This window comes from Platichthys flesus, chromosome 7 (genome assembly GCF_949316205.1).
Source record: "Platichthys flesus chromosome 7, fPlaFle2.1, whole genome shotgun sequence".
NCBI classification, from domain to species: domain Eukaryota; kingdom Metazoa; phylum Chordata; class Actinopteri; order Pleuronectiformes; family Pleuronectidae; genus Platichthys; species Platichthys flesus.
The window spans coordinates 26,366,028-26,387,915 of record NC_084951.1 but is presented as its reverse complement, the minus strand read 5'-3'; the positions used below and the strand labels follow the sequence as shown (position 1 = coordinate 26,387,915).

Genomic DNA, 21,888 nt, shown 5'->3' with positions numbered 1-21,888 from the left:
GGTTGATCATTTGTTGGTTGAATGTTTAGTTGGATGGATGGTCGGTTGGATTGTTAGTATGTTAGTTGATTAGTTGGTTGGATGATTGGTTGGATAGTTTGGTAGTTGGTTGAATGGTTGCTTGGTTGGACTGTTGGATGGTCGGATGATTGATTTGTTGGTTGGTTGCTTAGTTAGTTGGGTGATTGGTTGGTTGGTTGAATTGTTGGTTAGACGGTTAGACGGTTGGGTAGTTAGTTGGGTGTGTGGTTGGATGGTTGGTTTTTTGTTTAGACGGTTGGATGGTTGGTTAAATGGTTGGTTGGTTGGGTAGATGGGTAGTTGGTGGAATGGTTGGTTGGTTGGTTAGTTAGTTGGGCGATTGGTTGGTTGGTTAGACGGTTGGGTAGTTAGTTGGGTGTGTGGTTGGATGGTTGGTTGGTTGGTTGGTTGATGGTTGGTTGGTTGTTTAGTTGGGTAGTTGGTTGAATGGTTGGTTGGTTGGTTAGACGGTTGGACGGTTGGTTGAATGGTTGGTTGGTTAGTTATTTGGGTGATTGGTTGGTTGGTTAGTTAGTTGGGTGATTGGTTGGTTGGTTGGACGGCTGGTTGAATGGTTGGTTAGACGGTTGGACAGTTGGTTGAATGGTTGGTTGGTTGGGTAGCTGGGTAGTTGGTGGAATGGTTGGTTGGTTGGTTAGTTAGTTGGGTGATTGGTTGGATGGTTGGACGGTTGGACGGTTGGTCAACCATCTGGTGATTAAATTAGGTACTTAAGCTGATTGCAGCTTTTGAAAGCAGGATTTTAAACTGCACTGAAGTATTTATCGTTAGATTATATTAGATGATAGTATTTTTACTTTGTGTACTTTAAAATCCCGCTTGTACAACATCACATCTTCCATCTCCCTGACGATCTCTGCAGCTCGGTTCTCGGAAACGACGTCAGAGTGAGAGCTCTGTGTCCGCCTCCCCCTCTGCGCTGTCCTCCTCTCTGAATTAGCTGCTCCGTCTCCTCTGCTAGCATTAGCATTAGCATTAGCCTGCCCCTGGTAGCAGCCCGGGCGAACATGGCCATGTCGCAGGCTCTGTCGGAGGAGGAGTTCCATCGGATGCAGGTGAGAAAGACGCGGCGGCCGCGGGGTCGTGTGCGCGGCCTCAGGTGTGTGTCATGTGGACGGGGAACACCTGTCAGGGGCGTTAGCTCCGGGTGCTAACCGTTAGCTCCGGGTGTTAACCGTTTTAGCTGTCAGTGGGTAACGGTGCGCTAGCCGCGGGTGGGGGCGGAGGAGGGGGGTGTTACTGGGTTTAATGGGTTCGTGTCAGCGCGATGTGGACCAGTCTGAACCGAGCCTCTGCCACAAGTCTTAATAAACTGAATTTCATTGACTGACAGTGTGTTTGCTTAATGTCCACTCCAGCTAGCTTAGCCTAGCCTCCTCCTCTGGAAGAAAACAGAGGCTCAATTCATCTTCCGGCTGCTAGCAGTGTGTGTGTGTGAGCTGACATGTTGGCAGCCACGGGACATGATGAGAGTCACGGGGGGTGTGTGTGTGTGTCTGTGTGTTGATGTGCAGCCTCTGTGTGGCTAACAGAGAAGCTAACACCGGCTAGCCTGCATACTGCTGCTGCTCACAGGATTGATGTGGACACAGGTTGTCGTTGTGTCACTGTGGAGGCTGCAGGTTGTTGTTGTGTCACTGTGGAGGCTGCAGGTTGTTGTTGTGTCACTGTGGAGGCTGCAGGTTGTTGTGGTGTCACTGTGGAGGCTGCAGGTTGTTGTGGTGTCACGGTGGAGGCTGCAGGTTGTTGTGGTGTCACGGTGGAGGCGGCAGGTTGTTGTGGTGTCACTGTGGAGGCTGCAGGTTGTTGTGGTGTCACTGTGGAGGCTGCAGGTTGTTGTGGTGTCACTGTGGAGGCTGCAGGTTGCTGTGGTGTCACTGTGGAGGCTGCAGGTTGTTGTGGTGTCACTGTGGAGGCTGCAGGTTGTTGTGGTGTCACTGTGGAGACTGCAGGTTGTTGTGGTTTCAGTCTGGAGCTGGTTCCAACTTGGCAGGTGTTGTTTACACTCCAGTATCTGGAGCCAGTGATGCTTCTTGCACCTGAGTTTAAAGCCACACATATATACATTAGGGGTGTAACGATTCATCCACTAAATCGATTAATCAATTTGTATTCCTGCGATCCAACTGAATTGATCTGTGCTCAGCAAATCGGCATTCTGGACGACATATATCGATTAAAAATCGATTGAAATGCCACATAATCGATTTGTATCGATACTTGGAAACTGCACATTGGATTAGTAGCAGGTTCAACCACTGCTCATTTAACCTGAAAAGAAGTTGGTTGCACTTTATTATTGGTATTACTATTGTACTCTTTATGTTGACACTTTATTTTTGATACTGTATTATTTTTATGTTGAAAACAACAGCAGAAGTAGCAGGTGGTTGCACTTTATTGTGTAATGCTTACATTGAAAATGGTTGCGCTTGATTCAAATAAAAAGTTAATACATTTGCCATTAATTGTTGTTTGCTTGTTTATAATATTCATAATTAATTTAAACCTGATATCTTTACAAGACACAACAGGGATCTCGGAAATTTTGCCTGCAATGTCCAGTAAAGCAACCATGAATCGTGATTCGAATCGAATCGTTGTTAAAATGAATCGTTACACCCCTAATATACATATATACTGTGTTTATCTGGATGAGTCCTGATACTAATCATTAACACTGACTCTGTTTGTTACATCACATAACTTATCGTTCAGCTGATGCTTTTATCAAAGCGACTTAATAATAAGCATCAACCATGAGGGAACAAACCCAGAACAACAAGAATCATGTTCATCTCTGCAGCTCACATTTAAAACTGTACTGCAGCAAAAAGAGAGGTCATTAACCCTGATGATATTGTGTGTGTGTGTGTGTGTGTGTGTGTGTGTGTGTGTGTGTGTGTGTGTGTGTGTGTGTGTGTGTGTGTGTGTGTGTGTGTGTGTGTGTGTGTGTGTGTGTGTGTGTGTGTGCGCGTGCAGGCTCAGCTGTTGGAGCTGCGGACTCAGAACTATCAGCTGTCTGATGATCTCAGGAAGAACACGACAGGTAAAATACGTGTCTGTTTTCTGTTGATGATGCTCATTTAGTTTTTGTTATTATTTTACCTAGTGTTACACAGAATTGTGGTGCTCAGCTCTTCTCATGTTGCTGATGTGTGTTTCAGAGCTGAACGCCGTCCGTCAGAAGAATGTGGTCCTGGAAAGAGATTTTGTCAAAGCACAGAAGGTAACAAACATTTTATTAGTATCATACTTAAAGATAAAGATGTGGATTTAATTTTTGAGCTTGATCCCTCTTGTGTTTTTTTTTCAGGCTCTGAATAAGAGCAAGAAAGCTCAGGTGAGTCTCCCTTGTCACCATTACCATTTTGATAATAAGTTATATACAATTATTTTGAAACCTTTACATGTTTGAGGTGAAGGCTTTTATTCTTCTCTTCATGTCCACTCACTGATTCCTGCTGTCGTCTCTGTAACTGTAATAAATGAACTGAATCCAGTAGAAGTTTGTTACTGGTTTACTGGTTAAATCCTGAAGTTCTTCACTCACACACATTGTTCTGCAGGAGGTGGAAGCTCTGCTGAGCGAGAATGAGATGCTTCAAGGGAAACTTCACAGTCAGGAGGAAGATTTCAGGCTCCAGAACAGCACATTGATGACTGAACTGTCCAAGGTACCCCCCCCCCCCCCCCGCGTCAGGCTTCACATTCACATGATTCTCTGTATTTGATAAGTGAGAGTGGACGTAGCAGGCAAACGAGATAAGACCATTAGATGACGGGGATTAAACGAGACGGTTGAAACTGTTTCTCTCCTGCTAGAAGAAGGAAAAATGCTTTGGTAGCAGGTTGATGGCTGTAATAATAGCAGGTCAATAAGTTTGACATAATTTCTCTTCCTCCAGCTGTGTACACAGATCGAGCAGCTGGAACAGGAGAACCAGGAGCTGAAGGAGGGAGGAGGAGCCTCTGCAAACCCTGCCCCTCAAAACCCCGCCTCCTGTCCTGTTGATGGAGAACTGCTCCGCCTCCAGGCCGAGAACTCCACCCTCCAGAAGAAAATGAAAGGTGTGTGTTACAGTTAAATATATAATCCATAACTACATAGATCTATTGTCTCTCACATTAACATACAAAGCTTAGTTGTGACATTGGTAAAGTACCTTTACTGTGGTCAGCCACCAGGGGGCGACCCTGATGTTTCAGTCATTTTACAGTACTGCGTAATGATGAGATGTGATTCCCCTCCAGTCCTCCAGGAGCGCTATGACAAAGAGCTGCCGCAGAGACAGGGCAACCAAAGCGTTTCCTCAGAGACGGAGTCTGCTGGCGCCAACGGCATCTCTGATGTCACAGCGAGAGGGGAGGAGCCAGGAGCAGAGGGAACCAATGAGAGACTGGAACAGGTGATTGGCGGTTTCTGAGTTTTCTTTACCTTCAGCTATGAATATATTGCTGTTTTAAAAAAGTAGCTCTTAAATTGTTCCAGTTTAACCAGATTTTATTTCTCAAATTTAAATAAACCTGTGTTTAAATGTTTAATTGGCTTTTATTTCCTGGTCTTGTGTTTGCAGTCAGAGGCTCAGCTGCAACAAACAGAGAAACAGATCCATGGTGAGTTTCTTTATTTTAATTTGGACAGAATTTCCCCTTAAAAATAAAAGAAATCCTATTTTCATGTGACATTCAGTTAATCTCTGCTCTGATGGAAATGCATATTATATTTTAAATCTTCTTATATGAGAGTCAAAGTATGAACATGTAACCACGAGAAGCCACGGAGCAGTAAAACATCTGGATTTCACATGAAGTCCTGTAAGTAACAATGAGCTTTGCTTTATGCTGACATGACATTATTCTCTTCAAGCCTTCAATTAACTCTCTGATCAGATTAATTTGAAAAAGACTTCACTGACTTTGCTTCTGGTTTTATATTATTTTAACCTATTAGGACCTAAGACACTGAATAATTAAAACAACCTAAATCCTGAGGGGTTTCTTAGGACCTGACAGAATTACCAACCTTTATAAAAACTTCTCAGCTCTGAAGCAGATGGAGACTTCTAATAAAAACATTTGATAGCTTCAAGGCTTAAAGGTGCATGTCACCATAAATTCTCAGTTTCTGACCTCTGACCCTTTTCCTTGTCTTGCCCTCTCAGTGCAGCTGATTCCACTTTTCCTAAATGTTCTTTTTATTATTGAACATTTTTTCTTCCAGTTTTAGCAAAGTGTTTGGTTTTTATTTGAGCATAGAGCAGCTAGCCGCTCAGGCCAGACACACACTACAAGCTGATGCTATTGAATGTTAGCAAACAAAGTTAATGAGGAATTTCACCCTAATTGCACGAGTCACTTGTTTTCTGGCCAAGCTGCAAAAAACGGTTTAAACACGTCAATTCTAAAAGAATATTATTGCAGTTAAAGACTTGATGGATGATGATGTTTTACGTGTACTGCAGCCAGCCATCAGGGGGCGAGCAAGAGTCTTTGGATTCACTTTTAGCAGCCACTAATTCTTTCATCTTTATTTAACGTCTACGGCGGAAACAAACACGCAAAAAGACAAACAATCTTTAATGTCTCTTAAAAATTGTACTAACTGATCCAAAAGTTGGAAAATAGCAGAGGTCAGATAAACGCAGTGTCAGTAAACGCACCCTGATAAACAGGTACGTCATCATTTGACTTTAACTTTGCAGCTCGATTAGAAAATACCCCCCCCCCGCTTCAGAGAAAACCTCTCAGACCCCATGTAGAGTCAGGAGCTTCTGTAGTGTGTGTCTGGCCTAACAGACTGCCCCCTGCTGTGTGCGGCGCCCCCTTTAGGCCTGTCAGAGAAGAGCGTAGAGAAGATTGTAGCTAAGCAGGCAGCGATAGGCTGGTCGGCTGCTCTCTGTCCAATAACTCACTGCTTTGGACCAGAGCTGGAGATGGCACTGAACACCGAGCAGGAGGAGAAGAGGCTGCTGAAGGAGCAGATCCACCACCTGGAGGTACAGTCACACAACCTGACACACAACCTGACACACAACCTGACACTCACACCTGACACAGCACTCAATGAGCATAATGTAGACGCTGCCTATCAGCTGGAGCCATGTTTGATCTTGATATTTGATAAACATGTTGATACTGTAGTTGATTACTTCAGTGTGTTGGAGCCTGAAGGAGAAATTATAATCTATACATAATCCTTTCCTCAGATTAAACCATGTGTTTGTGTTGTTGATATTTCCATTTCATTTGAACTCTGCGTGTGTAAATGTATCTTTGTTAAATAGCTGTAGCTCAGCGTGAGACGTTCAGGAAACATCTGTAAACCGCAACTGTTTCTTTGTTATAAACTTGAATCGGAGTCTGTCTCCTTTCTGTCTGCAGGCATCCAAACAGACTGAAATCACCAAACTGCAGGAAGAGATTGCAAAGGTAAAACTCTCACAGGATCAATCGGTGATTCATTGGTTGATTGATTGATAGAGCCAGGGGAAACGCAGCCTTGAATTCTGACTTCCTGTCTGTCTCTCTCTCCGTCCGTCCTCCAGCTCTCTGACAAGTTGAAGAAGAAGCAGGAGAGGTGAGACACCTTCAGATTGACTTCACATTAATGTTGTGTGAGCAGTTTACAGACATGTACTCTCTCTGATTTAGAATCGAGAAGAAACTTGATGTTGACTTAATTGTGCTCATGTTGGTTAATTCCATGAACACGTTCCCCAAGTAATCGTTCATAAATTGTAATCGAGTGATATCGCCCAAGTACGAGTGTTTGTTTCCTGTGTCCTGTCACAAACAATCACAACAGACTCAGGACGCTGCCAGTCTGTCTCCCTGTCTGTTTTCATTCTGAAGTCATGTGATCCCCCAAGTCTGTTGTTATGTCTGTGGTCTTCCGACTTCGTAAATCTGTTGAGACTGTAAAATCCTGTGTGCAGCAGATGTAACTAAATCACTGTCAGTGTCACTCGGTTCCTCACAGTTTGAATCTGAACTTCATCCAAGAAGTAAATAAAACCACTGGTGAACAGATTGTTTGTCTTTGTGCAGTTTTCAGCGTCTGCAGGGGGAGAAGGAGGCTCTGTACAACGACAGCAGGTCAGACACTACACACTACCTACTATGACATCTGTCACCGCAGCAGTGACGTCATTGATTGTTGATTTCAGTTTGTTGTTTGACCTGTTGTTGGTTTTTTTTGTCTGCAGGACAAAGATCGATGAGATCAACCAGAGGAAAGAAGAGGATCTGAAGACTTTAAACGTCCGCATCCAGAAACTGCAGTCAGATGTCATGGCAGCCAATCAGGTGAGATCTCACACATGACCCTTTGACCTTCACCGAGGGGGTCACAGGCAAACTTTTATTCAGTTGAATGAGCTGAGCATCATTAGTGGCAGCCCGACTCGCAGCCAATCAGAGACGTGTCAGACAAACACAGATTTTTAACTTTAAGCTATTCAGGGTTTTCACTTAAGCTGACTGCACTGAAGACTACATCTCCCATCATCCCTCACTGCTTCGCCACGTCAACGGACCCTGTCTGTAGTTATTGCTCTGACTGAGACGGTCTTGATGTGTTTTCTTGTTTAGAGCTCAACGGAGCTCAGAGAGCAGCTGCAGAGCAAAGAGAGGGAGCATGAAGTGGCCGTGCACACTCTGAGAGACCAGGTAACACACACACACACACACTGATGGTTGTGTATCTACATAGTTCTCTACACCAGTCTTAGATCCGAGTGACGTTTTGTCTGTTTCTTCTCTATAAAAATATTTCTCTGCCAAAATGAATCAAACTTTAAAAAATTGTTTCATATTCACCGAGATCTGTTTTCAAAAGGTGGAAGGATTTAAAAAAGATGTTTGTGTGGAGCGGAGCAGACACAGCTCAGTGATACAGATTTCATTTTCTTATCAGCACCTTCATATGACAGAAAATCTGTTTTTTAATTTGACTTTGGCAGAGGAATGGTCTGGTGTTTGTTTCTCTGTCTGTTGCTTTAACTGAATCTCTGACCTGCTCTCTTCTTCTCTCAACCTCCTCCTCTCTTCGTTGTCTTCTTCCTTTTCTTTGACCTTTGTTTGGATCTTTTGTTTATTGTCTTTATTTGTTTTTCTTGCGTTCTCTTTACTTCCACTGCTTCCCTTTTCTGTGTTTTTTTCTGTCCCCTTGCCTCTGCTGCCCCCTGCCTGCGGCTCGCTGGTGCTACAGGTAGCCAATCAGAGTGCAGTCAGTCAGGAGCAGGTGGACAACATCCTGCAAGAGAACGATGCTCTGAGGACAAACCTCGCAGCTCTAGAACAGGTAATGAACCTGGAACATAGACCATTTGGAAACTGAATCTTAGAACAACCCTGTGAGGACTAAACCCTCGGAGATCTCAGAGAACCCTCATCTAGAACAACACACATTATCCACAGCAACTCAAACATCTGAACTCTCATCAGTTTAAGATCTCTGCCAAGAACCTTCCAGTTCGATCACAGCTCAGATGGATGAAAGTTGATTCATGTGTCAGAATGTAGTTCTTAGGACTGGTCAGAATTTAATTATGCCAAGAACAGCTAGAACCTCCAGAGACACTTCTTCTAGAACCGTCTTACATTAACAGAAAGTCAGTACGGTTCTCAGTATGGACCTTTAACCTGTCTCACAGGAGAACAGAGCTGTGAGGACTGACCTGTGTGCTTTTCAACAGGTAACTCTGTCTTCAGCATTAACTAGAACCGTTGTGTAGAACCCTTACCTGTACCCCCCCCCCCACAACACATTTTTAAAGCTTAAAAATGTGTTGAAGCTTTAGAAACGTAACATTGAGTTGGCTGCGGATTTGAGAACTGGATTGAACATTCAAACAGAAACCACATCTTTAGTTTCAACCAATCACAATTAACTTCTTGATGATAGCCTCAATGAGAACCTCAGTTCCTTCACGTTAACCCTGAATCCTCCACCTCAGTCGTCTCCGTCTGCTGCACTGAGGAACTCTTTTCAGCCAATGAGCTCCTCGGGACTCTTGGAACCTTATTGTGAGAACCGTAACAGAACCTGCTTCATGTTGGTGTGACTCTCCTGCCACCTACTGGCTTCTACATTCATTCTGTGTGCTCTACCGCCCCCTGCTGTTAATTTATTGTTCTTTACACGTCTCTTCCTTAGTGTTTTGGCTTCACCTGAGGTCAACAGTGTCCCACTGTCTCTTTTAGAACATAGCGTAACACACGTGTTGGTTAGATCTCTGGTTCTGATGTTTAAAGATAGTTTTTGGAATCGCGTTTAGATCCAGACGGTGAAAACGCAGGAGATGAATCTGATGCGTGAGCAGCAGGAGGCGCTGACGAGCGAGCTGCAGCAAAGACGCGCTGAACAGGAGAGTATGTTAGCTCAGAGGGACGACCTGGACTCCCAGCTGCAGGTAATACACGTGTGTGTGTGTGTGCACACAAACAAACACACAATGATGGATTTTTTTTTAGATTTGGTGATGTAAACGAGGACATAAGATGATAAAACAATTTACTTTTCAACCTCAAAAATGAAATATTCCTCGTCATCTTCATCAACACGTGTGTTCAGTGTTAAATGTTAGCGGCTGCAGAGCGACAGAAATTATACTAAAACATGTTTCTTCTCTTCTTCAGGAGTCGAGTTTTGCAAACAGGAAGTTGTTGGAGCAGTTAACAGAAGAAGGACAAGAGAAGGACAAGCTGCTGAGAGACCTGGACGAGGCCAAGAAGGTACACACACACACACACACACACACACACACACACACACACACACTCAGAATGCAAATCCATCAACAGGACATACAAGCACACAAAGATACACATTAAACCTTTAAGGTCAAAAACACTAATGATCGTGTGTGTGTATGCTTGTGTGTGTGTGTGTGTGTGTGCAGACGGCAGAGAAGAGGAAGTCCATGTTGGATGACATGGCCATTCAGCTGAGCCAGGAGAAGTCCGACCACAAGGAGGCGCTGTCAGACCTCAAACTGCAGCACGAGAAGGAGGTGGGACACTAAACGAGGCCTGAGGCAGAAGCTGCTGCTTAGTTCTTTTATTTATCACTTTTCTGTTTAAGTTTGATTCCTTTTCTTTCGTAATCTAATTCATGTTTTTAAAATGTGACATATGTTTAACTTTCCTTTCTTCCTCTCCTCTTTTCCTCTCTTTCTCTTTTCTCCTCTTTCTCCTCCCTCGCAGGTCCTGGGGGTGAGGGCTCGGTATGAGAAGGAGCTCAGAGGACTCCACGAAGATAAGAATCGCTCCGAGGAGGAGATCAGACAGCAGCTGAGAGATGAGAAGGTAAAGAGGGTTTGAAGAAGAAAGTGTCCCAGGGTGAGGAGGTGAGAGATGCCTCGCAAAGGGAGAGGTGGAAAGGAATGAGGAAATGGGGGAGGGCAGGAGGAGGAGGAGACGCGGTGGCTCATTACATGTTTGATTATCATTATCAATATTTGTGTTTTCAGGCTCGTACCAAAGAGCTGGAGGGGCTCCAGCCGAAGGTGGAGGAGTTACAGGCTCAGGTTCAGTCCATGGAGGGAACCAAAGGATGGTTCGAGAGACGGCTCAAGGAGGCTGAGGTCAGTGTGACGTCAGCCAATCAGCTGCTTTACCCATTAAGACCCAAGGTGCCCTTTAAAAAACATTCTCTAAAACCTCAGAGGTTTTTTGAAGAGCTGAGAGAATGTACATTTTTCAAATAACTCGGCCAAAAGACTTCCTGGAAGATCTCCAGGCAGCCGGAGATAATGGTTCAAGGGTTTAAACCCTGTGCCTCAGAGATCATGGTGTGTGGAGACCAACCTCAGGGTCTCTGTTCTTCAGTGGACGTGCAGAGCATCTCCATGTTTGTTTTGTGTATTTATTAATGTGATCGTTTTATTTGACTGTCTTTCGCCGGTTTGTGTGTCTTTGTGTGTGTGTGAGCAGGAGAACTTAGAGAAGAACTCGCTCGAACATCAGGAGGAGATCAAACAGCTGCAGAAAGACCACACACTTCAGCTGGAGGTACACACACACACACACACACATTAACACATGGTTTGATGTTGTTGAGTCTCATCTTTGTTAAATATATATGTGTGTGTTTAATAGAGGAAGAGTATGTTAGTAAGTGTGTGTTAATAGATGCAGTGTGTGTGTTTGATTAATGTGGTCCAGCTCTAATTGAACGTGTGTTTTTAATGAGTTGTCTCCATGGTAGCACGGAGGTTAAGTGGTGTTAAGTTCCTGTGTATTCATCTCACGATAAATACTCAGGAACTGAAAACCCCAAAGTAACTGGAATTCTTTCAAGGAACTAAAAGGTTCCTTCAGTTTGTTGAGATACGACAATCATCAACACACACATCAAGCTGTTACTGGTTCCTGTGGTGGAAACAGTTAAAGTTTCACAAGCCTGACTTTGTGCTCCTACTATGATAAAACGAACCCTTATCATGGTCACCATTAGAGTCTGTGCACCCGCCGTGCATCTTGGGAAATGTCAGCGTGGATGTGACGAGTCCTTTCAGCCAATCAGATAAGCAGCTTGACTCGTTCTCTTGTGCTCCTCTGGAATCCTGCAGGGAGCGACTGTTTCCTCCGAGACCGACTTCGCTGATTGCTCTGTGTGTGTGTGGGTCTGTGCCTGTGCGTGTGTGTGTTATCTTTGTGATAACAGCCTCGCACTAAGGGCAGACAGAGGAAACTTAATAGGAAAAGTTAATTAATGATGGAAGAAGTCTAATTAGCGGGCAGGTCGGCCACTGGGTGCGTACTCTGTGAGTCGTGGGTTCGAGTTTCACTGGTTTCCTGGGTGTTGAGGAGTTGGGTTGTAGAGCAGGTCGTCCACTGGTCAGAAGGTCGAGGATCTCATGGCCTCATCAGTACTTTACTTCCTGTTATCAGCTTCTTTTATAATCATTATTTTATCTGAAAACCGGGCTGTATTCCCCCTCCCCCACCTCCACACTTTGGTAGATATGCTGATGAGGCAGATATTAAATGTCATTCTATTATTTTATTATTATAAAATCTCTCTGCTCTTAAACCTCAGATTTAACTTTGATGCTCGATCACTGAACAGGAAGAAGAGAAGAAGTGAATTAATCCACTGCTCACCTGAACACACCTGCTGCCTCTTTACTGTGTGTGTGTGTGTGTCTGTGTGTGTGTTGTTTCCCACAGTTCTACAGTGTTTTCCCTCCGTCAGGTCTGAGGCTGCAGCCTGTGTGCGTCTTAATGTAGATTCTGAGTCCTATTAATTAGCAACTGAGGATTAGAGGAGAATTAAACGCAGGTCTTTTTGTAAATTAATCCCTCGGTCGGGTGGATTAAGGATGACGGGGTATCACTGGAGCTTTTACCTTCGTCCACCAGGAGAGAAGAGAGAGAGCGATGGAAGAAAAGTTTCTGATGGGGGGGGGTTCCTAGAGATTGTTGAACTCCTGGTTTCACCGTGTTCCTTCTCTGTGTCTGTGTGTGTGTGTGTGTGTGTGTGTCTGTGTGTGTGTTCTGTGTGTGTCCTGCAGGAGAAGCAGTCAGAGATGGAGGGACTGAACCAGCAGCTGGTGGAGGTGGAGAAACAGAGGGAGGAACACGGCGACACCATCGGAAAACTCAAACAGGTGAAAGCTTGTGTGTTTTCTTCTCGTCTTCAAACTGATGCACACTCTGGGTTATTCAGGCTCCGCCCACACTGAAGCCTCCGGTCACAACTCCACGTCAAGCAGAAAAGAACCAGACGAAGCAAACAAGCTAAAGTTCGGACTTAGTGTCCGGTTACAACAACACCAGGTCCACATCTGTCCGGCCTCCTTTTCTCACTGACCTCCACAGTGAGAATGGCGAGCTACTGGTTTCTTATAGCGAGCAGATAGTTGCAGCTGTGGTTGCTGGTGTGTGACAGAAGTCGTAAAGTTCTTTGTAATGTTCCAGCAGAGTAGTTTCAGGCCTCCAGGGGGCGCTGTGGATAATGACAGACATCTCATTCGCCCTATTAGAAGTTTGTGAAGCATCAAAATGATGTTGAAGCTGTTCTCTTAAGGTATAAGAACTACGTCATGTTGCGTTAACCTCTTGTTTCTGACTCTGCAGGAGATTAAGGACACTGTGGACGGTCAGAGGATCTTAGAGAAGAAGGGAAGTGCAGCGGTGAGTTGATATAACGTTTATCAGACTGATGAAGATCAGGAGACAACAGACAAACTGACGGACTGAGTCTGGACTGACCGACACAGGAACAGACAAACGGGAGGATTTGAATAGAGATGAGAGGAAGAGAATATAATGTGCAGTCATTTAAGAGCAGGAGTGCATGAAAAATGATAATTAGAAAGTAAATCCCTGACTGTGCTTGTGTGTGTCTGTGTCTGTGTGTGTCTGCTTGTGTGTGTCTGTGTCTGTGTGTGTGTGTGTGTAGCTGAAGGATTTGAAGCGGCAGCTGCAGCTGGAGAGGAAGCGAGCGGACAAACTGCAGGAGCGACTTCAGGAGATACTGACCAACAGCAAGACGAGGACAGGTACACACACAGACTCACACCTGGTGACACCTGGAACGTGTGTTTCTCTGCCCCTGAAACTGAAACACAACCTGCATATGACTCAAAATCACAAGATCAGTCCCCAAAACATTCAGTTCAGTTAAAGTTTCAGGGTTAATTTAGATTTTCAAAGATATTAATGGACATTAGAAGAAACTGGGGACATTTCAATTGAAGGACAAAGTCATGAACCTCAGCTCTTAAAACCTCAAAATGAAACGGTTGTTTTTGTTCTTGTCGTCCTCGTGTCTCAGATTTAGATTTTCTCTCCGTCACTGATGAAAATGTGTTAAACTTGGACCTTAAAACACGAGATGACAAACACAAAGTTCTCATCACAGACACAACAGAGATTTTCAGCAGCTTATTGATCTGTTCACTGTCGATGAAGCAGAACCTGAAGTGGCTCTGAAAAGAGAGAGTGTTTAAATCTTCTGACTGAAGGGTGTTCCCCTTTAACTGCCCCACTGTGTGTGTGTGTGTGTTTGTGTGTGTGTGTCTGTGCGTCCTAAGTGGTTGAGATGTGATTGTTAGGTGAGCGATAGGTCCGATAATCAGCGGCGTGCTAACCCTGCGTCAGGAGGTTCTGGCTCAGCCCGGAACCTTCTGCTCAATATTTAATGCATCGCTCTGATTCCCAGAGCTGAGGTGGACACACTGGCGTCTGCTGGCAACACACACACACACACTCACACAGACACACACGCACACACACACACCTGCAGTCACTCACTCTCTGTTTGCCTGCTTTGAATTTCTTTTTCTTTTTTTGGGACTTTGCCTTCTTCAGTCAGTCGTTCAGACAATGTCTTTACTCATTGTTATATACACACACACAGACCCACACACACACACAAACACAGACCCACACTGGGAGCAGGGCAGTCCTCAGCATCATGTATAATCTATGAGTAGTGATGAATGTTTAAAAGGCTCTTCTGCACAAACCTGAGAATCAGACATTTTAAAGTAGCCTACTTATGTCTCTGCCCGCTCCCAGCACCTGCCTTAAAGGGACGGTCCACTTAGTTACTGCAGCCAACTGTAGTTATTTCAGCCGGTCGTCCTCCTACCCTATCGTCCGTGTTAACGAATTTGCGGATCCTTGCCACTGGAGCATGTAACGTGAACACTGAAACATATGAAACAGCCTTTAACAGCTTTTTATTTATACCAATAAATACCAACGTCCGACTCAGGACAGCTTTTATAAATCGTTCCAACAGATAAATACTGGTGTGGTGTGTATTTTCCTCATCCGGGTCTTTTGTGTGTCTCAGGTCTGGAGGAGCTGGTCCTCTCGGAGATCAACAGTCCCAGTCGGACTCAGCAGACCGGAGACTCGTCCTCCGTCTCCTCCTTCTCCTACAGGGACATGATGAAGGAGGCTCAGCCGACCAGTCAGAACAAGGTGGGTGGAAACACAGTCAGAGTGGGAGCGTCTTCAAAGAGCTGAACAGACCTGGACGAGTCTGTGGTGTTAATTTACTGTGTGAAACCATAACTGTGATTTTTGAAAATATGCTTATTACCCCACGTCTTTGGGTAAAAATGATTGATGAGGAAGAAACCTTTGATTTTTGAAATCTTTACTGAGCCAGAACCGAAACCACAACCCAGCTGCTGCAGTGTGATAACACAGATCAATCATCAGCAGCAGAGTAGGAACTCATTATGATTTGATTTCTACAGAAACTGAGCTTTTTGTGAAGTCAGATCTGTTTTCTCTAAACACAAACAGACATTTACTGCTTCTGTTGAAAAGCCCCGGACTCGACTGACAGAGAGAGATTGAGAGAGACAGAGAGAGAGAGAAGCAGCTGCTCCACCACTGCCTCCATCAGGTCGTGTTAATGTGACTTTAAATCATTGACTCTACTCTTTAACTCAGGTGCAGAATCAAATCTCACTCTAAAACCTCAGCGGAGTCATAAAACATGAGGCTTTTCCAAAAGGAGCGAACAGAAGGTTTACAAAAACTTTAACGATCTGTTGATCCGTCCTCACACTTCACGTTTCAGTCACAACTCCACAACTCATCTGCTAACGAGAAGGAGGCTCAGAGGACGTCTCCCCGTTTAGAGACAGTGAATCTCATCTCTCATGTTTACACCGAGACGCCATGTTTTGATTTGCTGGTGAAAGCCGTCAGCTGTCCAATCAGCTGTTAACACGGTGACATGGTGACGAAGGCTGAACCGTTACATCCCATCATCGTCATCCTCAGATATCAGACTTGAAAGTTTTATTATATTTAACTTTCATTTCCTGTCAGAAGAGTCTTTGACATTTCCCTGCAGCTATTTCTGAATCCTTTGGTGTGTGTGTGTGTGTGTGTGTGTGTGTGTGTGTGTGTGTGTGTGTGTGTGTGTGTGTGTGTGTGTGTGTGTGTGTGTGTGTGTGTGTGTGTGTGTGTGGGGGGGGGGGGGGGGGGGGTGGGGGGGGGGGGTTATGTAACCATGGAAACGTGGCGTCCAGTGCTGTGGCAGTTCGGTCGTCGTTAGCAACAGCATCACATGACTCGGGGAGTGGGGGGGGGAGCTGAGGTTGAATCTTATTTCAGACTCTGTCAGTATTCTGTTCTTTTCTATGTGTGAGTCAAATAGACCTTAAAGCACTGGGGCATGAATCTCCGGTGATTGACAGGTGGGCGGGCAACTCTGTCAGGCTCCGCCCCCCTCTGGTTCCAAAAAAACAAGATGGCGCTGGAGAAAATGATCTATCTGTGTAGAACATGTTCAGGAAGGTTCATAACTGTGTTATCATGAGCACACGATGTCCACCAGCCTGTGTCTCTGTCTCAGTCCGGAGGAGGAAGTCCTCAGTCCCAGCGGCCGGCGGAGCTCTCAGACGACGAGGTGGGGGAGTTGTTCCAGCGTCTGGCTGAGGTGCAGCAGGTGAAGTGGATGCTGGAGGAGAAGGTAAACTCTTCACAGACCAAACTAGCAGATCGATGATAAACTGATTAGAAGCTCATCAGTCGTTTTTTGGTTCGTCCTCAGGTGAAACATCTGGAGGTGAGCTGTTCGTCGATGGCGGAGGACATCTGCAGGAAGAGCGCCATCATAGAGACATACGTGATGGACAGCCGCATAGGTAACACACACACACACACACACACTCACACACAGTTGTATTTATACTCAGACGTGTGTGAATGAACGAATCCCTGCAGCAGCTTCAACAGGAGGTTGTTAGATCAGCTGTCCACAGACTTCTGGCCACATAATGAAATGATGAATGGGACGTTGGCTCTCCGCTGACAGTGAACATCGTCTGCTGGAGCCCAACGCTACGGAGAATTGAACCTCTCTGCTCCGTGTCCAGAGGGACAAGGGTTCACGAGCGGGAGGAAGAAAATATGTTTTACTACAGAAAAAGAAGAAGAAGAAGAAGAAGAAGAAGAAATGAGCGACAACAAAAAGAGGAGAGGAGATGATGATCAAATCTGTGTTTATGACTTCTGAGCTTTATTGAGTCCAGACATGAGGGCTGATGAGCTCAGTGTGAACAGGAGCTGCTGATGTGCCCTGAAGCAAGGCAGCAGCCCTCCAACTGCTCCACAGTGTCGCCTAGCAACCTGTCAGCAGCGACTGTCCTAACGATGTGTTAACGACACAAACACACAAACACACATTGTGAGTGCAAATCTGTAGCAGATTAGATTTACCATTATAACAGTGTTAATGAGAGAGAAAAAGAGAGAGGGAGGGAGAGAGAGAGCGAGGGAGGGGGGTGGGGGGGAGTGAAACCAGTCAAACATGAAATTGAAAACAGCAGGAGAGAGAAAAAACAGGTAAAGTAAGAAACAGGAGATGACAAAAGAAAGGATGGAAGAGGAGGAGATAATGGGGAGGTGAGGGGAGAATGAGGAAGGAGGACAGGAGCGGTTGGAGAAATTAAAGAATTAGGGATGAGGCGAATAGAGGAAAGATGATGAGATGATTCTTGAGGAAGAGAAGAGAAAAGATAGATGAGAGAGAAGGAGAAGAAATAATGGAAGAGGAAATATAGAGGAAGAAGAAGGAGAGAATGTGATGAGAGAGGAGGAGATGATGGTGGGGAAGAGAGAATGGAGCTCAAGTGGATGGAGAGGATGAAGGAGGAAGACAGGAGAGGTTGGATGAGAGGAGAAAGAAAGGATGGAGGATAAGAGAGAATGAGAGAAGAAGGGATGGAAAGGAGAGAGATGAGGGGAGTAGAGGATGATGGAGGGGGAGATGAAAGAGGAGGAGAATGAGCACAACTTTTCACTTTGATTCAGGTTTTTCACGAGACTTTAACATTTTTATTGCACCCACAGAACGTTTCTGTTTTGACCTTTGACCTTTGACCTTTGATAAAACAAATCCGAATCCTCATTTTGGTGAAAAGATTCTGTCAGAACGAACTTCATCTGACGAATAAAGAAAATCTGATCACGTTCATATCCTGACGTAGTTTTCACACAGTGGGAGGAAGAGGAGGAGTGTGAGGAAGAGGAGGAGTGTGAGAAGTGAGAGGAAGATGCTGCCGGATCAGGAAGTGATATTCGATCACATGACCCCTGGAGACTCTGATGTCAGGTGTGAACTGACGACCTCAGAGCTGAAGACGTGTGATTGGACGTTTAATGAATCCATGAACAAAAGGAACTCTGTTGCTTCACACCTTCACTCCTCCTGCAGCGATCGTTGTGTAGCAGTTTTGTGTGTTGTGCAGCACTTTGTGAACATTCAGTGTGTTTGCTGCGGAGCGTTAACGGCGTGAAGCGTCTTTAACGTCTCAGAGCGACGTTTAAAAACGACCATGAAGGTGTTGAAGTGAATCAGCTGCAGAAACTCTGTCCCTCTGTCCCTCTGTCCCTCTGTCCCTCTGTCCCTCTGTCCCTCTGTCCCTCTGTCCATCCACTGGAGCTGCTCACTAACTCCTCCTGTCCTCGTCCAATCAGATGTGTCGGGCAGCGCCGTCGGAGGCCACGGAGGCCACGGAGGCCACGGAGGTCATGGAGGTCACGGAGGCTCCCAGGGAGAGAGAGGAGGTCTGGGTTCTGTCCTCAGGGACCTGGTGAAGCCGGGAGACGAGAACCTGAGGGAGATGAACAAGAAGCTGCAGAACATGTTGGAGGAGCAACTGACCAAGAACATGCACCTGCAGAAGGTAAGGCCCCAACTCCACCATCGTTTCTCATCATTACTATCTGAGTTATATATTCATAAACACACACGTATATGTTTATATATGGATAAAAGTCCAATTACGTTATAACAGTTTACAAAGTCTGAAAAGTGTCAGCGACTGAAAATCAAGACAAATATCAATCAATCAATCAACTGCAGATCCTTTGAATATTAATGATCGTCTCTCTGCAGGACCTGGAGGTTTTGTCCCAGGAATTAGTCCGTCTCAGCAAAGAGACCATTCCAGGAGGGGGTGCAACTGGGTCGGGATGAGACTATCACCTGAGTCTACCCGTCCGTTCCCTTTCCTCTCACTACTGTTGCTCTTCAAGGTGTTGGCTGGGCTCAGACTAACACCTGGAACCAGCATTTCTGTCTTTCCCATTCCCGAGCCTGAGACCTGCTGTGGGCTGGGACTATGGTCTGGAGCAGATAGGTCAACACTTCAGTCTCTCTGCTGGGCTATGACTAAATGCTGGAATATGTTCATGTTTCTTAATGAGGAGAGAGAACAGTAAGAAACTAAAGACAAAGAGGGAATGGAAACAAGAAACATTTGGCTCAGCTCATTTATGTTGCTGTTGAATGTACTGTAATTAGATTGTACCACTCTGTTGTGTCCTGGCTATAACCTGGAAACCACATTGTAACTGTATATTTGACTGTATATTTTAGCTTTTGATGGATGTTATGTCTGTTGGGTCCTGGCTATGTCCTGGAACACACCAGCCTGATATCTAAACTGACTGATTATTGTTTTCAATGTTCAGTAGCTCTGTTGGGATCTGGTTATTTCCTGGGCTTCCTGTCTGCACCAAAATAGTCAAAATACTCTACTGGAAAGACCTGGGGTCGGTCTATACCCTGGGTTGACTTAGACTATATCTGAAGTGGTTGGTTCCTCTTTCTGCCGCATCTCATGAGTTTTAGCTGCAGAGTTTGTTTTCTCAGACTCCTCGGTTCTTATCATTGCGACGTAAAGTCCCATGTGTGGGTCATGTGATCATGATGAAATCATTGGCATCACAACTGAGCCCAGATCAGCTGCAGGTGAAGATCATGAGATGAGGCTGAAAGATCAAGTAAGAAAAGCTTTTAATGGAGAAGTCAGAGTTCAGGTTTGGATTTGCATGTGACTATGTCCTGGGCGTCAGTGATGCACGCAGCTTACACACCTTGACCTGTTCTTCATGTTAACCACTGAAAGTGATGGTGGACAGTTGGTGTCCGGCTGTGGCTACTTCCTGGACTCTCGCACACAGAGACTCCTGTGTGTGTGGAGCTTTTACATCGCAGCCTCGTGAAGCCGTTTCACTTCCCCTCTTAGTTATTACTCTTCTAACTGGGATGTAAAATGTCTCTGAACTGTTCGGATACTTGATTCAAAGTCTGTCATGAATATATCGATTTAATTTAAAGCAAGAAAAAGAACGTCTCATCTTTCTAAATCAAAATTAAAAGAAACATAAACATTGGATCAGTTTAATTACTGGATTGTTTGGTTTCAAAAGATTGTTGCTCGTGATGCAAATTGTCTCATTTAAGAAACTCGATGACTATTTGTGTGTTTGTTCAGCCTTTTGTCTCCAGGGTTGTGTCTCTGCCTTGAATTATATGACCTCTAATTTATCTTGCACTGGAAACTTTGTGTGTTTATTTCCATCCTGAGACCAAATGTTGCAGAAAAAGAATCCAACTCTCGGCCTCCGATGTTTTTGTGGTTATTTCTTTCCCCCGTCGGGCTGCGTCTAATTCCTGCTTGAAGCAACTTATTGTTTTGACTCCATCTTTAAATCTGTATCTGTTTTGTGGGATTTAAAAAAACAACTGAACTTGAACTTTAAAAATGACAAACAACTCCTGTCTATTCAGCTTTTATCCTCTGACTCGGGAACGTTATCTTTTAGTTGTTTTTTAATGTTTGCTACATGGCCTCTTACTATGTCCTGGATGCACCAGGGCTCAGACTATGTCCTGGACTATGGATTATGCCTGTGTCTGCTGTGGAGACTCGTTCTGAAACCAGTTGTTGTTGTTGCAGCTTTAAACACATTTCAACGGATTTAACTCACAAAATATCTGGAAATATTTGGGGGAAATTAAAAATGTGTACTCTTTGATTTTGGTCTGAAAAATTAAATGTTTGATGTAAATATTCAACATGGTGAAGTCAGGAAGCGGTCGAGCTGCTTTGACTGAACGGGATCCGTCTATGTGCTGGGCAGTGACTCCGCCTGTTGCTCTGTTGTATTGTCTGTAACAGCTGCAATCTGTATATAATGTGAACGCTGACACATGACTTCTAACTGTATAAGAATCAGCTGATCTATTTATGAGACTGATGACGCTAATTATTCTTAATGATGAGAAAATATAAAATGTCATCTAAAGGTTTACGTGTCTCTTGTTTTTTCATCTTAAGTACATGAACTGATCGTTTCCATATGTAGACAATTTAAAATATGTTTAATCTGCAGCTGTGAAGCTTTAAATTTTAAATATTTTAAATAGATCATTAATACAATATTTTGCATTAAAATGAAGTGAAATAATCAAAAGACAAATATGTGTCTTAGTTTTATTCCCTTGTTCTTATATCATTTTGTCGTTTTCCTTCCATTTCGTGTTTTATAACGTCTGTAACAAGCTACTTCCTGGAATATGTGACACATGTCATTTAACAGGGGGACAGAAAACGTTGCAGCGCAAAGAGTTCACGTCTTAAACTTTTGTCTGATGTTGGGATATGTCTATGTCCTGGACAACGCACAGGGAGGTCAGGTGATTTCAGTTCAGGGAAGTTAACTCTTAAATCTGCTGAAATCTGACGAGGTTCTTTAGTTTAGTTCAGTTGAAACTTCAGCTTCTGCACAAACTCGTGATGAAACAAACTCAAAAAGACAAACTTCTCCTCGTCCATCCTTCCCACAATCCTCTCTGGGCTTTTTTCTCAGAATAAAACTCTATCTCTTCTCAAGAAAGTGGTGATGGAGGTCGAGTTTGGGGCCGTGAGCGGGGGAGACGCCACCTCGCTCAGCGCTAATTAGCTGCCGGGCACTTCCTGTCCCACAGAGGAGGACGGATTAGAAGAGGTGACCGCTCGCCGCTGACGGGGTCCGTCTTAATGAGATAGCGTCTGATTGGCTGGAGCCGAG

At 44.6% G+C, this 21,888-nt stretch overlaps 1 protein-coding gene across 3 annotated transcripts; it reads left to right on the top strand.

Annotated features, from left to right (window-relative positions):
• Positions 1-957: 957 nt before the first annotated feature.
• gripap1 (GRIP1 associated protein 1) lies at positions 958-21,127 on the top strand. Of its 3 annotated transcripts, none has more exons than XM_062390970.1 (29): positions 958-1,097; positions 3,025-3,091; positions 3,210-3,271; positions 3,359-3,385; positions 3,612-3,719; positions 3,951-4,113; positions 4,297-4,451; positions 4,620-4,659; positions 5,971-6,041; positions 6,427-6,474; positions 6,591-6,622; positions 7,093-7,140; positions 7,251-7,350; positions 7,636-7,713; positions 8,255-8,347; positions 9,324-9,458; positions 9,685-9,780; positions 9,948-10,058; positions 10,252-10,353; positions 10,518-10,631; positions 10,981-11,058; positions 12,564-12,659; positions 13,129-13,185; positions 13,454-13,553; positions 14,855-14,985; positions 16,379-16,495; positions 16,577-16,670; positions 18,505-18,713; positions 18,926-21,127. In XM_062390970.1, the coding sequence occupies exons 1-29, from the start codon at positions 1,050-1,052 to the stop codon at positions 19,004-19,006; spliced, it is 2,661 nt and encodes an 886-aa protein (XP_062246954.1). In that variant the 5' UTR covers positions 958-1,049; the 3' UTR covers positions 19,007-21,127. The 3 variants fall into 3 exon arrangements, with proteins under 3 accessions (XP_062246954.1, XP_062246952.1, XP_062246953.1); XM_062390968.1 differs by having other exon boundaries at positions 5,875-6,041; XM_062390969.1 differs by lacking the exon at positions 8,255-8,347 and having other exon boundaries at positions 5,875-6,041.
• The last annotated feature ends 761 nt before the right edge of the window (positions 21,128-21,888 follow it).